At 40.6% G+C, this 14134-nt stretch overlaps 2 protein-coding genes across 2 annotated transcripts in view; one reads left to right on the top strand and one right to left on the bottom strand.

The window, feature by feature from the left end:
- Positions 1–9515, bottom strand: part of Plek (pleckstrin) — a 77422-nt gene extending 67907 nt beyond the window's left edge. The window contains exon 1 of the mRNA XM_029545351.1: positions 9436–9515. The gene's annotated coding sequence lies outside the window, so the exon portion shown is untranslated. The remainder of the gene's footprint in view (positions 1–9435) is intronic.
- The window catches only part of Cnrip1 (cannabinoid receptor interacting protein 1), a 28297-nt gene continuing 23229 nt past the window's right edge, over positions 9067–14134 (top strand). Inside the window, exons 1-2 of the mRNA XM_021210893.2 lie at positions 9067–9601; positions 11852–12002. Of these exons, the coding sequence (XP_021066552.1) occupies positions 9423–9601; positions 11852–12002 (330 nt within the window). The 5' untranslated portion in view covers positions 9067–9422. The remainder of the gene's footprint in view (positions 9602–11851; positions 12003–14134) is intronic.

The following is a 14134-nucleotide window of genomic DNA, read 5'->3' as shown; positions in this document are numbered from 1 at the left end:
TAAACATGTATATACCTTACTCAGAGTGAATCAAAGAATGCCCAGGAAGGGAATTTCATTGACTGAACACTCAAGGCCTAGCTAGATACCCCATTAGCATAGAGAACTCCAGGTTTTTATGTTGTGTGACTGATTGCCATGGTCCTCTCAGTAGGGTGCTGTTGTTATGTGTTCCAGAGCAAGTAAAGTTTGGCAGGGAGCAGGCTCCATGCCTAACATTCTCAATTTTGAGTTCCACGGGATTTGTGCTCTCTCAACCTTACCAGTTCTTCTGCCTGGTGGCATGGTCCACTTGCCCCATAGAAGAATACATTCAAATGTGCAATCATAGAACACAGTGGAAAAAGGATCAGAGAAGACTGAGAGTTAATCAGGGCAGGGGATGTTAGAGAGGGATCAAGGAAGGGTTAACAAAACTTAGGAGATAATGAAATGCCACAAGAAAGCCTACTTTATACATGTATTTAATTTATATTAAATACATGAATAGAGGTATCCTGCATGGATAGATAATTTGCCTTCCATGACATGACTTCTTAAATGATAATTCCTATGCCAGAATCCTAGTGTAGGGTACTTCCCTGTGTATTGTTGGTCAGGGAAATCCCAGAAGCATCCCAATGGACTATTGCCTAACTGAATACTAAAATGCCATTGCTGAGGACACCAAACATTTGTTTGCAGGACATAGAAAACTCTCACTGGGGCTGGAGAGATGGCTCAGCAGTTAAGAGCACTGACTGCTCTTTCAGAGATCCTGAGTTCAGTTCCCAGCAACCACATGGTGGCTCATCTGTAATGGGATCTGATGCCCTCTTCTGGTATGTCTGAAGACAGCTACAGTATATATATGTGAAATAAATCTTTAAAAAAAAAAAGAAAGAAAGAAAGAAAGAAAGAAAAGAAAAGAAAATTCTCACTGGATCTGAGCTTGCAGCATCCTCTTTGTGAGTGAACTTTCATAGTGATGGGTACTGCACAGGCACCCAGCTGTGAAAGTCATCAAAGGTTTTGCCCAGCTGTGAAGCCTGTGCCCAACGATATTCACCTGTCAGTTGCATGTAGGCTTTGTTTTTTCAAAACCTTCTTTAATAAGGGTTCTCAAAGACTTTAACCTCCCTTTTTGCCCATCACCCATCAGAGGTAATGGAAAGAAAAGGTTAATAGGGCAAAGGGGGATGTGGACCTGTTTAAAAGTAGTTCTTTTGTGCTATTCCAATCTTCATTGTCAGGATGTCAGCAGTTCAGTTCACATGAATCAACAGCGGTAGCTCCGTCCACTCACAAACACCACTCACGAAACAGCAACAGCAGTTCTATCCAGAGGAAACCTGCAGGAGCTCCCAATCGGCCCCAGTCTGCAGAAGCTGCAAGAAGCCACCAGTATCATAAGGAGCTCCTTGGTGAATTTCTCTCTATGAAGATATGACAAATGATGATCAGTGAAGGAGACAAGGTGAGCCAGTGCCACAGCATCATCAGAGAAGACCAGCATCAGCAAAGCCCAATGAAGACCAGCAAATAATGTCAAGGAGAACCAATGCTACAGTGTCATCCACTGTTTGTTTGACATCATGTCCCTTCATCATGTGTCCTTTTAAGCATCCACACCAGCAAAATATCACATCCCCTTTTTCCAGGAAGCTTTCAGAAAAATACCACAAGCCTGTTCTCAGCAAAACACCCTCCCATGTGTCTGCTTCAGCAAAATATCCTCTCATAAGACAGCTTCCAATGAAACATCACATGACATCACATGACTCAAATGAGTCTCCAAAGAAACCAGAAATCTCCACTTCAGTTATATGTGCCCAGTGGTACAATAGTGGCAGGAACTTTATGAGGATAACCAACTGTTTTCTGGTTGAAATTGAGGATTATTTCTAAGAGAGAATTCATGTGTTAAACTGTAAACATCCCGTGCCTGGGAAAGTCATAATTCCTGAGGGGAGGGGAGATAGACTGTTGTCTAGAAGGAACGTGGTGTCAAACTGCCTTCTAAATATGTATGTTTAAACCTACAAATTGTGCTGTTCTCTGTCTTGGTGTGTTGCTGTTGGCAACAGTTGCAGAGACTCACAACTATTGACGTGCCAACAATAAGTTACTGGGGAGTGCTCAGCCCTACATAGCACAAGTCTATCATCCTCCCTGGGGCTCAGAGAGCATCATGGAAGATAGAACAGAAATAATGTAGGAGCTGGAAGACAAGAGAAAGTTAAATGTGATCTCCTGGACATGATAGGGCCACTGTAGTGTAAATTAAAACAGCTGTAGTTACCTGCACAAAATGTGCAGAATATTAGACTCATTAATACTCTGTCATGTATGGGACCTCTTAAGAGCCTACCTCCCTCAAGAAGTCATTGGCAGTTAATTATTGCTGAGGAAGGAGGAATGTTTATCAGTGGTGCATCCTCTGGTAACATAGATATGCTGTGGTAAATTACCACCAATTCATGCTCATGGGACAACCCAAATTAAACAGCAGGTCACAGAAGAAGAGAATTTATTCAGTGGGAGTAGGAGAAATAGAATGGAAAGTAAATGAATGTATATGAGAAACCCTTCATATAGATGTTTGAAATTCTCAGAGAATAACTTATAAAAAGAAAAAAAACCCATAAACAATGTAAAATTGAATGGGATCTATGTTAGCCAGGAATTGAGACTTACTGAATAAAGAACACAGCTACTTTATCATATTTGAAATTTTCTGAAATAATGTTATAGGAAATCCTTGTTTAATTCCTATTAAATTACTTCTGTGTCAGTGTGGTAAGAATTAAAGGCCTGGGAGCAGATATCTGATGGTAGAAAGGAGCAGACCATGAGAGAAGAACATGAAGCATAAAAAGAATCCAAAGAGGCCAGGCAGTAGTGGTGTACACCTTTAGTCCCAGCACTCAGGCAGAGGCTGATGGATCTCTGAGTTAAAGGCCAGCCTGTTCTACACAGGACTGCCAGAGCTACACAGACAAACCCTGTCTTGAAAAAAAAAAAAGAATCCAAAGAGAAGGGAACCTCACAGTTGATGACAATCTTATGTCTGATGGCTCACACAACTGTTCTCTGATAAACCTGGAGAGCCAGAACCCAGTAGCATGCCAGGCTACCCATGTGTTTTCCAGTTCTGTGTTGCTGAGAGGTAGCAGAAATTCTACCCATCCACCCATTGTCAGTATCACTGTGAATTCCCAGTCCTTATATTTAGAGTGTGATATTTCACAACTCTCAAAGCCAATCTGTCCTGTCACTTCTTCTAAAATGAACCTGGATCACCATGGTAACAGCAAAGGCAGTCAGTGAGGTGTTCGTGTTTTAACACTACCAAAATAGCAGGTGGAAAGCAAAAGTCGGAGAAAGCTTCCTCACTGTCCTTTAGAAACCATCCCTGTCACTCTTCAGTAGATGAGTGAGGTGCAGATATTATCTCCCAGTGGCTCATATAGAACCCCCTAGAGAGCCCGGTTTATGGTGCTCCCCATCTGTACATCCAAGGAAACCACCATTACCTGCATTTTGTAGAAGGGTAAAATGAGGCATCAGATGACACGAGTCTCTCTAACATCTAGTAACTGCCAAAACCAGGATTGAAGCCTGAACCCACCCGGTGCCAATGTCAGGGGACTCTATAATGCCAAGACATTAAGATGCTCATTCAGAAACTGTGTAATCCTTTATGCCATAAAATAAGCTCAGCATGAAATCTGATGGAGGCAAAGGTCATCAGAAGTGTAGATTGTATGTACTTAAAACTCCAGAGTATCTTGAAAATGTGTATTTACTTTCTTCCCTCTCTCAACTTTCTACCAAGAAAAGAGTATAGTATTAGTAAACAATAATAAGAGGAAACATATTTTTTACAGAAACCTACGAAGAGATAAGCAAAGAACCTCATGAAGGTATAGGTCATGCAAATAATATTCTGGGATAAATAAAAATTATACTACTCACTAAACTTCCTCACATAATTCCTTTAAGAAAGAGAACAATGTTAATCACAACATTTCTCAATCTCTATAATAAATATTTGATTGGCAATTATAAGTGGGGACTGGAGAGATTATTGCAGGATACATGATCATACTGTGAATCCTGAGACTGTATTATTTACTGAAAAAAAACAGCTTTTAGTTGTGGTGTGGCTCAGTCCTTAGCACACACACTCCAAAACTATGAAGGTGAAGTTATTTTGTAGAAGAAAGCACCCATGTTTGAGAGTGATGTCTAACCAAGTGGCAGACAAAGTGATGAATCAGAAAAAGACAAACAGAATAGGATCTGCCCAGCTCTGTCAAGAAGAGAGAGAAAAGTGAAGCTACTCAAGAAAGCAGTGCAGAGAAAGAGAAAAAGAGAGAGAAGGAGGCAGTTTTACTGGGACAATTGTACAGCAGAGAGAGAAAAAGCTAGATACAATAGAAGACAAAACGAGCTAGAGAATGAGAAGATGCTAGAAGATTGGAACAGATTGCCAAAGTTAGTATGAAGCCAAGCAGAGCAATTCAGGAAACGCTGAGAAAAAACAGAATCAGTCAGCTTGGAGTGGAGCTTGAGCGAGAACAGCTGAGTTGAACCATCCAGCCAGAGCTCAGAAGGAACAAGGGAGCGGTAAGCTTATTCAGCATCAAGTCTCAGAGGCTGAAAACATTCTAGGCTTATATTAAATTGCATGGAGGCTAAAAAGCTTCCAGGACTAGGCCTAGGTGAGCAGACTGAGGCAGTAAGCCTCAGAGACAACCATTACAAGAGAATAAAATTCATTTTTACAAGGGATGGCTCAGGATCTAAGAGTGGTTGATCCTCTTCCAGAGTACTAGAGTGAGTTCTCAGTGCCCAAATCAGGTGGCTCTCATTGCCTCTGATGTCATGGGGATCTGACGCTCTTCTCAGTTCTGCGCAGGTGTGCACACACAACACACAAACATGCATACATGCAAACACACACACACATAGGCACCCACACATCAGATAGTCACACAAACACACACTCATGCACATACAATATACCTAAATAGTTTTAGGTGGTACTTTGCTAAGATATAACCCTAAGGTTAATATCTCTTAAACACAATGTTTGGAACATAGTCCTATGGATTGTAACACTTTTCTTTAAAGTCTCTGAAGACAAGATCCACTGCCAGTTATGAGTAGAATCCAAATTGGACCTTGGTGATATCCACACTTTGGTCTGTCTTGGTTTTCCTATCTGGGGTAAGTAGACATGTATGTTGCATCTCAGGGAAAGTTTTGTCATACAACAGCACCAATAAACATGACAAACCAGATGAGGAAAACCCTATGAGGTCCTAACTCTACATGAAGAATTTCAGGCAACTAAGTAAAATGGGGAGCGGCAGAGGTAGTCCTCCCCATGGAAGAATACAGTCCAGTGATAAACCATCATCCCTGAGGACGAACACGCAAGTGAAATGCCCTTTCCAAATCCTTCATCTATGATCATAGTAAAGTGTCTATAAATGTATAGAGTCCTAAAAATATCACCACTACTGTAAGAAAAAAAGAAAGAAAAGCTTTGACTTTTGGAAGATTTTGGGTGCAGACCTCAGTTGCTGGGATCAGAGCTAAATCTTGCCACCATTTTTCTTTCCACTCTTTTCTCAGCTGGGTAGTTGGAAGGAAAAGAAAAGGAAGTCTATCCCTCTGAGATCATTATATATTGTCCTCAATTTACTGTTCTTTTGATGTGAAGAGACACTGTGACCAAGGAAACTGTTTTAAAGGATGACATTTAATTGGGTCTTGCTTATAGTTTCAGAGGTTTAGTCCATGATTATCATGGTGAGAAGCAGATACACATGGCACTGGAGCAGTAGTTGATAGATTTACATCTTATCTACAGGAACCAGAGAGAGGGAGAGGGAGAGACAGAGACAGACAGACAGAGACAGAGGGTAAAGGAGAGACAGAGGGAGAGAGAGAGAGAGAGGGAGAGAGAGAGAGAGAGAGAGAGAGAGAGAGAGAGAGAAATACTGGGCTTGGTGTGGGCTTTTGAAACCTCAAAGTCGAACTCCAATAACACAACTTCTCCAACAAGGCCACACCTCCTAATCCTTCCCGAACAGTTCCACTAGCTAGGGACAAAACATTCAGATAAGGCTATGGAGGTTCTTCACATTCAAATCACCACATATATAATTAGAACAAAATAAAGTTTCATCCTTTTAAATCTAAAGGTTAATCGTGGATGGTCTAATTCTGCTTCATGCTTTCAATAAATGATATTTATATATATCCTAATGTTATATTTCTTAACACTTATGTAAATTGTGGTTCCTGGAATACTAACTCCCTCTGTGATAATATTATTTTTTAAGAAAGTGTTTTGGACAGCTGAAAAACATGTGGAATACTGCATGCTACACTTTGGCAATGCAAAAGTCACTGTGTCAAACTAAAAGTATGAGACAATCAATGGTTTGTAAGTATTGTGTGTGTACATGCACAAAAATATATCACAAAAATTTTAAATTATAAGTTTAGCTGGCTAAGACAATTTTTACCCAATAGCAAATAATCCTTATGGAACTGGCATTTTATTTAAATATATAAAACAGTACTTTAATAACTTAGAATATTTAATATTCTCAAAATTGTCATTATTAAAATATGAATTTTAACTGAAGAGTTGAACTAATAATCAACATTATTAGAAGCTAACATCCAGCTTTTACCGGCTATTATTCAGTAATTGCTTGGAAATAATGCAGCATCACATAAAAACTGTTAACCTCATACACAGGTATTTATCCTCCTTCTTAAGTCATTTCTTTCACATCCTCATTACTGCCCAGGCCATTCTGTCCTTTAGCTGCAATGCACAGAAAGTACTATATGATACTTTATATATTCATACTCACTGAATACTTCATAAAGTTCAAAAACCTGTCTTTCATCCCATAATAGTTTCAATGCTTAAAAAGACTGCTCAGTGTTGTGACAATGTCAAAATGAGTCAAGAGTGATTCAACTTTTATGGTAGAGTAGTTTGACATGAAAGAGATCTTGAGGCAAGTCATCCAAACCTCAAATGGCAGGAGATACTTTAAACTCTCCTTTGCTCTGGCCCCTTCTGGTTCTCAGCCTAAGACTTTCAATGCTAATAACTCTTGCCTTTACTTCTCCATCACATGGCTCTTTCAAGACATCTAGTCAAGAATGTGTTCTCCTCATACACCTGGATCCTAGGAAGGTGGATCCGCAGGAATTGTACTAAAGAGAGGGAGGAATAACTATTACTTTAGTATGGAAATCTACTTTTCCTTCCAGGTTCCATTCTCTGTGCAGTTGCTCAACAGCTACCACAAAACTCTGTTGGGTCTGTTTACCTTTCTAAGAAAGGCATAATTTTTCCTTTCTTCTCTTCTTTTTCTTTTGGATGCTAGTCAGAGCCTACATATGCTTTCTCTGGTACTTTGGGCTTTTCCCCTTTCTCTCATGCTCCCCGCCCCACCTATGAAGCTACTTGTCTACCACGTGGCTGACCTCAAAGAATCTTAACTCAAACAGCATAGATTTTCTTTCTCTTCCCCATCTTCCTCAAGATTACAGCTAGTCTGCCCTAGGGCTTTTCTTTTAAGTTAAAGGTTGCTCCCAAGATTCAAAATAAAGGATAAAACTATATAGTATAGACATTATTTACAATTAGGTTTGCATCTCTTTGCACTCACCATAGGTGAATCATTATGAATCTAAATACTTTTAGATGTGGAAGAATTCACATATGACCATAGTTAAAACACAGCAATAATTCAAGTCTCTCAACATTTTGGGGACATGTCTGATATTCCAGGTACTGTTTTGTGCATGTTGAAGATTTAGTAATAAGTAAAATAGAGAAAAACCCCACCCTTGTCTTTCAAATCCTGTGTTTCCACTGCTCATCCCCCACCCATGCTTGTAATTAAGTCTGAGCATGGGTTAGACGATGTAAAATATAATACATCTTTAAAATAGTTGTATCGCAACTGCAGTATAGATATGTGAGAATTCATTCAACCATTCTTTATGCTGCTGGGTCTTTTTTCAACCATTGTTTACAGATTGACAGTCCATTTAGGTTTTGTTGTGATTTTTTGCTAATGGTTACAATAAACACCAATACCTCAGAATAATTTTTATACACACACACACACACACACACACACACACACATATATATATATATATATATATATGTATATGTATATTTTATTAACTAAATAAAAGTAGTCTAGCCTGTGTAAGTACAAAGTTGCAAACAACTGTCCCAATGGGTTGCTTCAATTGTATCCTGCATTTCCCAGGTATGAGGTGGAGCCTATGGTACTATCCACCTGTGTGGTGCTGAAGAAGGTACTCATTTTTCTCCATCAGGACCTCATTTCCACACACCAACACCTTTGCTGTTTGGAATCTTCAACTGTCAACCAACATCTAGGAGAAAGCCTTTCAAAATCATATCTAGCATGCAAGCACAGACCCTGCACTGTCGTATGAAATGTTCTGCAGTAGTTCTTTGACTCATCCTTCTTAGACATTGTCACTACACCTCACTCTCCAGAGTAGCTTACTTTTTACAGAGTTGGTTACACTCACCCTTTCAGATTTGTGCATATAGATATGATTGATTATAGTGTCAATTCTAAGCCAAGATATGTATAATGAAAATGAAAATATAGGACTCTCTCAACCTGCCTCTGCTCCCCTTTCTCCCTAACCGCATCTGTCTTTCTATCTCCACATGAGATAAGTTCTGCCTTGGGGCCATTTATCCTTGCTCTCAGTAGGATGCAATCATTTCCTGAAATTTAACTCATTAGCTAGCAGTTTCCTACCCCGTTTCCCGCCACTTGCCTCCATTTCCCCTCTCAGTCACTTCACACCAAACCTCAGCTCAAACCCTCCAGAAAGTGAATCTACATCCCTTAGGGCCTAGACTCTGGGGTCTCAGCGCCTTGTTGTAGCAACTAATCTTGGCCCCAGTGCCTCTCCGCCCCATCCTCCTCCTCCTATCCGGTGCTGTTCTAGGAGGAGCCTAAACGTCAGTCCCGCTGAAGGGGATTGTGGTGCGTAAACAAGATTAACTCTCTAGCCCCCAGCAGTGCTGATTTGCGGGGCAGTCTGCCAGTCCAGTCACTGCGAGCCCTCGCGTGCGTGCAGGGCCCTGCGTGGGAAGCGGGGGATGGGGCAGACTGCTGCCTCCATGCTGTCTCTTGGGCCGGCTTCTTGTCTGAGTGTAGTGGAGGGCCAGAGTCTCGCCAGCTGCTTCTCAAAATCTGGGGTGGACAGAGGCGACCGCTCCTAGCTGTGGCCTGCACCCATCAGCACTCTCTTCCTCCCTGCCTGTCCCCTCCGCACAAAGCGCCGCAGCAGCTCTCTCCAGCCTTCACTGTCCACTACTCCGGTCTCGGTTGCCAGCTATGGGGGACCTACCCGGACTCGTGCGCCTTTCCATCGCGCTGCGCATCCAGCCCAATGACGGCCCTGTTTTCTTCAAGGTGGACGGGCAGCGCTTTGGCCAGAACCGCACAATCAAGCTGCTCACCGGCTCCTCCTACAAGGTGGAGGTGAAGATTAAGCCCACAACACTGCAGGTCGAGTGAGTGTGGGGCGTGCCGGGTGGTGGTGGCAGGGCAGTAATATCCCGGGTATGGGAGGAGCATGGAGGCTCCAGGACATCCCTATCCTCCACTGGGCCCTTCTAGTCTCTCGCATGCTCAGCAGGACCTGGAGTGAAGGCAAGAGGTGAACGCCCTGCCCCTAAGCTACTCCCCCTCCTTGAGCTTGTAGTCTTACATTCCTGATTCCTTCCACCCATTTCAGTAAATCCCTTTAAATCTGCGACAAGAATCCAAGGTTTGGAGGCTTTTGCTGCTGTTGTCGTATTTTAGGGTTTGCTTTGTTTTGATTTCTTGTAAATCTCTCTTCAGTCTACCTACAACAGAGAAACCGAGGTAGACAGGGTGGGGAAGATGGTAGAAAGACATGGAATGTTTCAGCAACCCACAATCCCATCTCTCCTCTCCTGGATCCTGCGATCTCTCCTGCTTCTGCTGACAGTACGGAAGGAGGAAGAGAGGCTGAGGAATGAGTAATCTCCGTGGACAGATGGTCACTGGGTTCCCTGAAGGATGGTCTCCAGTTCTCCTTTCCAGGGTTAATGTCAGCGGAGGCATCAGGCACAAATTAGAGGGCACTGCCTGTGCTGGGCCCACCTTTATGGTTTTTCAGACACTGTGCCTTTCCTTTCCTTCCTGGCTGAATTTCTCTGTCAGCCTCGTGTTGGTCTCTGTGGTGGTTAACAGCACCTTCACAACAGGCCTGCAGAACAGAATGGTGGCAGTTAGAAAAAAAGGATCACATACGGGTTTTAGTTTCTTTTCTTGTGGCTGTGATAAAATACCCTGACAAAATCAACTTACTGAAGAAAGGCTTTGTTTGCCTCCGTTTTGATGGTACAGTCCATCATGTGAAAAAAGTCAAGGCAGCTGTAACATAAGCAGCTTGTCATACTACATCCAGAGTGGAGAACAGAGAGCCGTGAGCTGGGGCATGCGGGTCAGTGCTCATCGGCTCCCTCCTTTCCATTCTGTCTAGAGCCCAGCACACTTTTAGATGGGTTTTCCAACCGTGATTAAACACAATCAAAAAAGCCCCCACACAAATATGACCACAGATCAAACCCCGGGAGACAATTCTCATTGAGAATCCCTTCTCAAGTAATTTTACATTGTGTCAAGTTAACAACTGAAACTGTCACAGGGTCCTCTACTCAAGCACTGTGTGAAGTCTAGTTTGTAAGAAAGAGTAAAACAACATTTGTGATCCCTAGTATATGCTGAGGGGAGAGGCTTTGAAACAATCAGAGACTTTCAGTTAGTTTGAATTAAGTAAACTTATTTTATTTAGCTCCCTACACACAAAGATTTGTAGCCACACTTGGACTATTTCTGGTGTTCCCCCTACACCTACACCTCCCAGCTCCCTGTACCCATTGTCTCTTCACAGTCCCTAGTTGTCCCAGAATTTGTGTCCAGGCTTGTGTGCCCCTCTTTTATGACCTGTAGAATGTTGCCCTCACTTGCACAGGTTATTTTCCCTTTCTTTGGGGGTAATTTTCTAGATTTCAAGCTAACCTGAAAGCAGATTTGGTGCTGGTAAGCTTTTCTCTAATTACATTTAAGTTGTGGTAAGGAGTTCTTCAGTGCTCTAATCCAGTGACTCCCAGATTGAGTTTCTATTAAAATTTGTTGAAGAGCTTGTTGAATGATAGTCAATTTGTGCTCACCAGAGTTCCTAGTGCTATGCTTCCTAGGTGGAGCTTTAATGTTCATATTCTGATGGCTCGTCTGTTGATACCTGAACTTTTCCCTGAGAACATTTATCCTCATATGAAAGGATGATGTCACTGAGAATTTCCAAAATGCAGTATACATGATGGAAAATCTCCAATTGTTGGAACAAAAAATTAAAAAAAAAATTAAAAACTGTTTGGTAAGTCAGAGGTCTTTGAAACTATCCACCTAGATGCATCACCAAGATTTGTCAGCGCTGGTCTCTGAAGGTTGGAGTAGGGCTAGGCATAGGTGAAATTTTAATTCCGTAGATGATTTCAATGAGAAAAGAGATCTTATAATGAGAATACTGAAGTTACTCAAGGAGGGAAAGTGATTGGGTCTATGGTCATGTTACTGTTCAGCTAGACAACTAACCTCCCAAACTTTCTGACGTTTCTGCATGTCTTCTTTAGCCAAACCCTGTAGGTTTGCTCTCCAGGATTTGGATTCAGAATAGAACAGGCTGTCTAAGATAATTCCTACTATCTATGCTCAACTCAAGTCCCTTGCAGGAACATTTCCATTGGTGGTGTCCTTGTCCCACTGGAGCTGAAGGGTAAAGAGCCTGACGGGGAAAGAGTTGTCTACACCGGCATCTATGACACAGAAGGTGTAGCCCCAACCAAAAGTGGAGAGCGACAACCCATCCAGATCACCATGCCTGTAAGTCCAAGCTGGGGTGTGGGGATATAGCCTCAGGAAAAAAAAAACTGCAGGGGGAGAAATCATTACTTCTTTATGAATAAGGAAAGATGCACTGGAGTCAGTTACTATGGAACTAGCGTTCAGTTTCCCTCATGGACCTGTGGAGAGAGAGAGTTATATAAAATGATGCTTTTTTTTTTTTTTTTTTTTTTTTGCTTGGAAGACTGACATTTTGCTTCTTAAGGCTCTCTCACTTGAGGAACCAAAAACTGACTGCCCATTGTAAACAATAAGCATCTTACTCTAACCATATCGAATGCAGTCATCCCTCTGTGTCCATAGGGATTGGTTCCAAGGCCACTCACAAATGCCAGAATCCACAGATATCATCCCTTATATATAATAGTACAGTACAATGCTGGCGTGCCTTCCCATGCATTTTAAATAATCTTTAGATTATTATTATTGTGTAAATATTTCTTGTATTGTGCTTTTTAGAGAATAATGGCAAAGAAGTCAAAACATGTTCAACACATACTCAATTTTCTGAGTGTTTTCAGAAGGTTGTCTAATCCATGGATGCAGAGCCTATTAACATAGAGTGTATGCGTATATTGTTAGAAAATATTTATCACCAAGCAATATTGACATCAAATAGATTAAAGGATAAAGTTGACAAGTAGAGTTAAATGTCCATGCATACTCTATAGATAATGGAGTAATCTTGCCAAAATATAAGGAAAGAGAAAATCACTTAATGGACTACTGTAAAAAACCAGGCAGTCTTTTCCTTCTCAAAGAGCAACCTTGAATTGCCTGCCCTCTGTCTTTATAGAGGAGATTACAGAGTTTCCCAAATATCCATATAAGAAATTTTTTCTTTAATGGTTACTTAGAAATTCAGGCCTAGGTCACATCCTCAGTGTTTATTTGTAAATTTTAATGATGGGTAAGTTATAACCGATGAAACTGACATACCTACAGAAAATCCACCCTATTGAGGATGGTCTGTGTTATAATCCACCCCATCTAAAACCTCAAGGCCTCTCAATGTCTGATATATTTAAACCAGCTACATCATAACGAAATAATTTAGAAGCCTATTTTTGAGTGCTATATTTGAACTCCTTTTGTAAGGATTTTTGTTTTTCACCAGAGTCTCAACAGAGAAAAATACTAATTTCTCTAAGAGACAACTGTTGTCAATATTTTAGTCCATGTTCTTAGAAAGATGCTTTCTTTGACTTTGGATACATGTGTATACTGGGCATCATTCTCTGTGTAGTTTTCTATGGACGTATACATCCAAAGATGTAAATATCAAACATCATTTTGAACTCTACTATGTGAGTATATCAATATCCCCAATTACCTATTGGTGGTTTCCATTTCTTGCTACTTTAATTTTTACTCACTTTTGCAAAGTTATTGTTTACTCGAGGTAGATTTCCAGAAGTAATATGCATGCTAGAGGATTTTACAAACACTGACATCTAGGAATGCAAGGAGAGTCAACATAGATAACTGGATGTCTTGTCATTCAAAGAGAGCCCAAATTCAACTACCAGAACCCCTGTGGTGGAACGAAAGAACTCATTCTTAGGCTATACCATGACACATATAACCACACACAAACACACAAGCAATAAATGATAGGATACTTAGCAATAATAGCAAATAAATATGATTTAAAATACTTTTAAACAATTTAACCCTCATATACGATTTTAACTTCTGTGTTTAAAGTTACTGTTGGATTGAAATATTTGCAATTTACACTTCCTTTATACAATCTATATGCATAGTTTGTATTCCTATTTCAACATGTGTGTCCTACTGACTTTAATAAATGTTTAAGTCATCTTTTTCTGTATTTTGAGTGTGCATATCAGTTATTATTTGTATTAACTTTGATTATAATGTAAATTTAGTTTTTGTTAACATAGCCTAACATATTTGTCTTTCCTTCTATGGCTTTTACAGTTACTGTAAATACAGAATGGAAAATCTTTCCTAGTTCTGAGATTAATTATGTATGTACATATACCCAATTACATTTATACATTTTCATTTGAATTCTTACAGTTTCGTTTGTTAAATTTCAGATGAATTTGACTCAAATTTTATTTCAGTTTCATATCATTCTATTA

The sequence above is a fragment of the Mus pahari genome, chromosome 13, assembly GCF_900095145.1.
Source record: "Mus pahari chromosome 13, PAHARI_EIJ_v1.1, whole genome shotgun sequence".
In the NCBI taxonomy this organism is placed as follows: Eukaryota; Metazoa; Chordata; class Mammalia; order Rodentia; family Muridae; genus Mus; species Mus pahari.
This window is presented reverse-complemented; position numbering and strand designations above follow the sequence as displayed.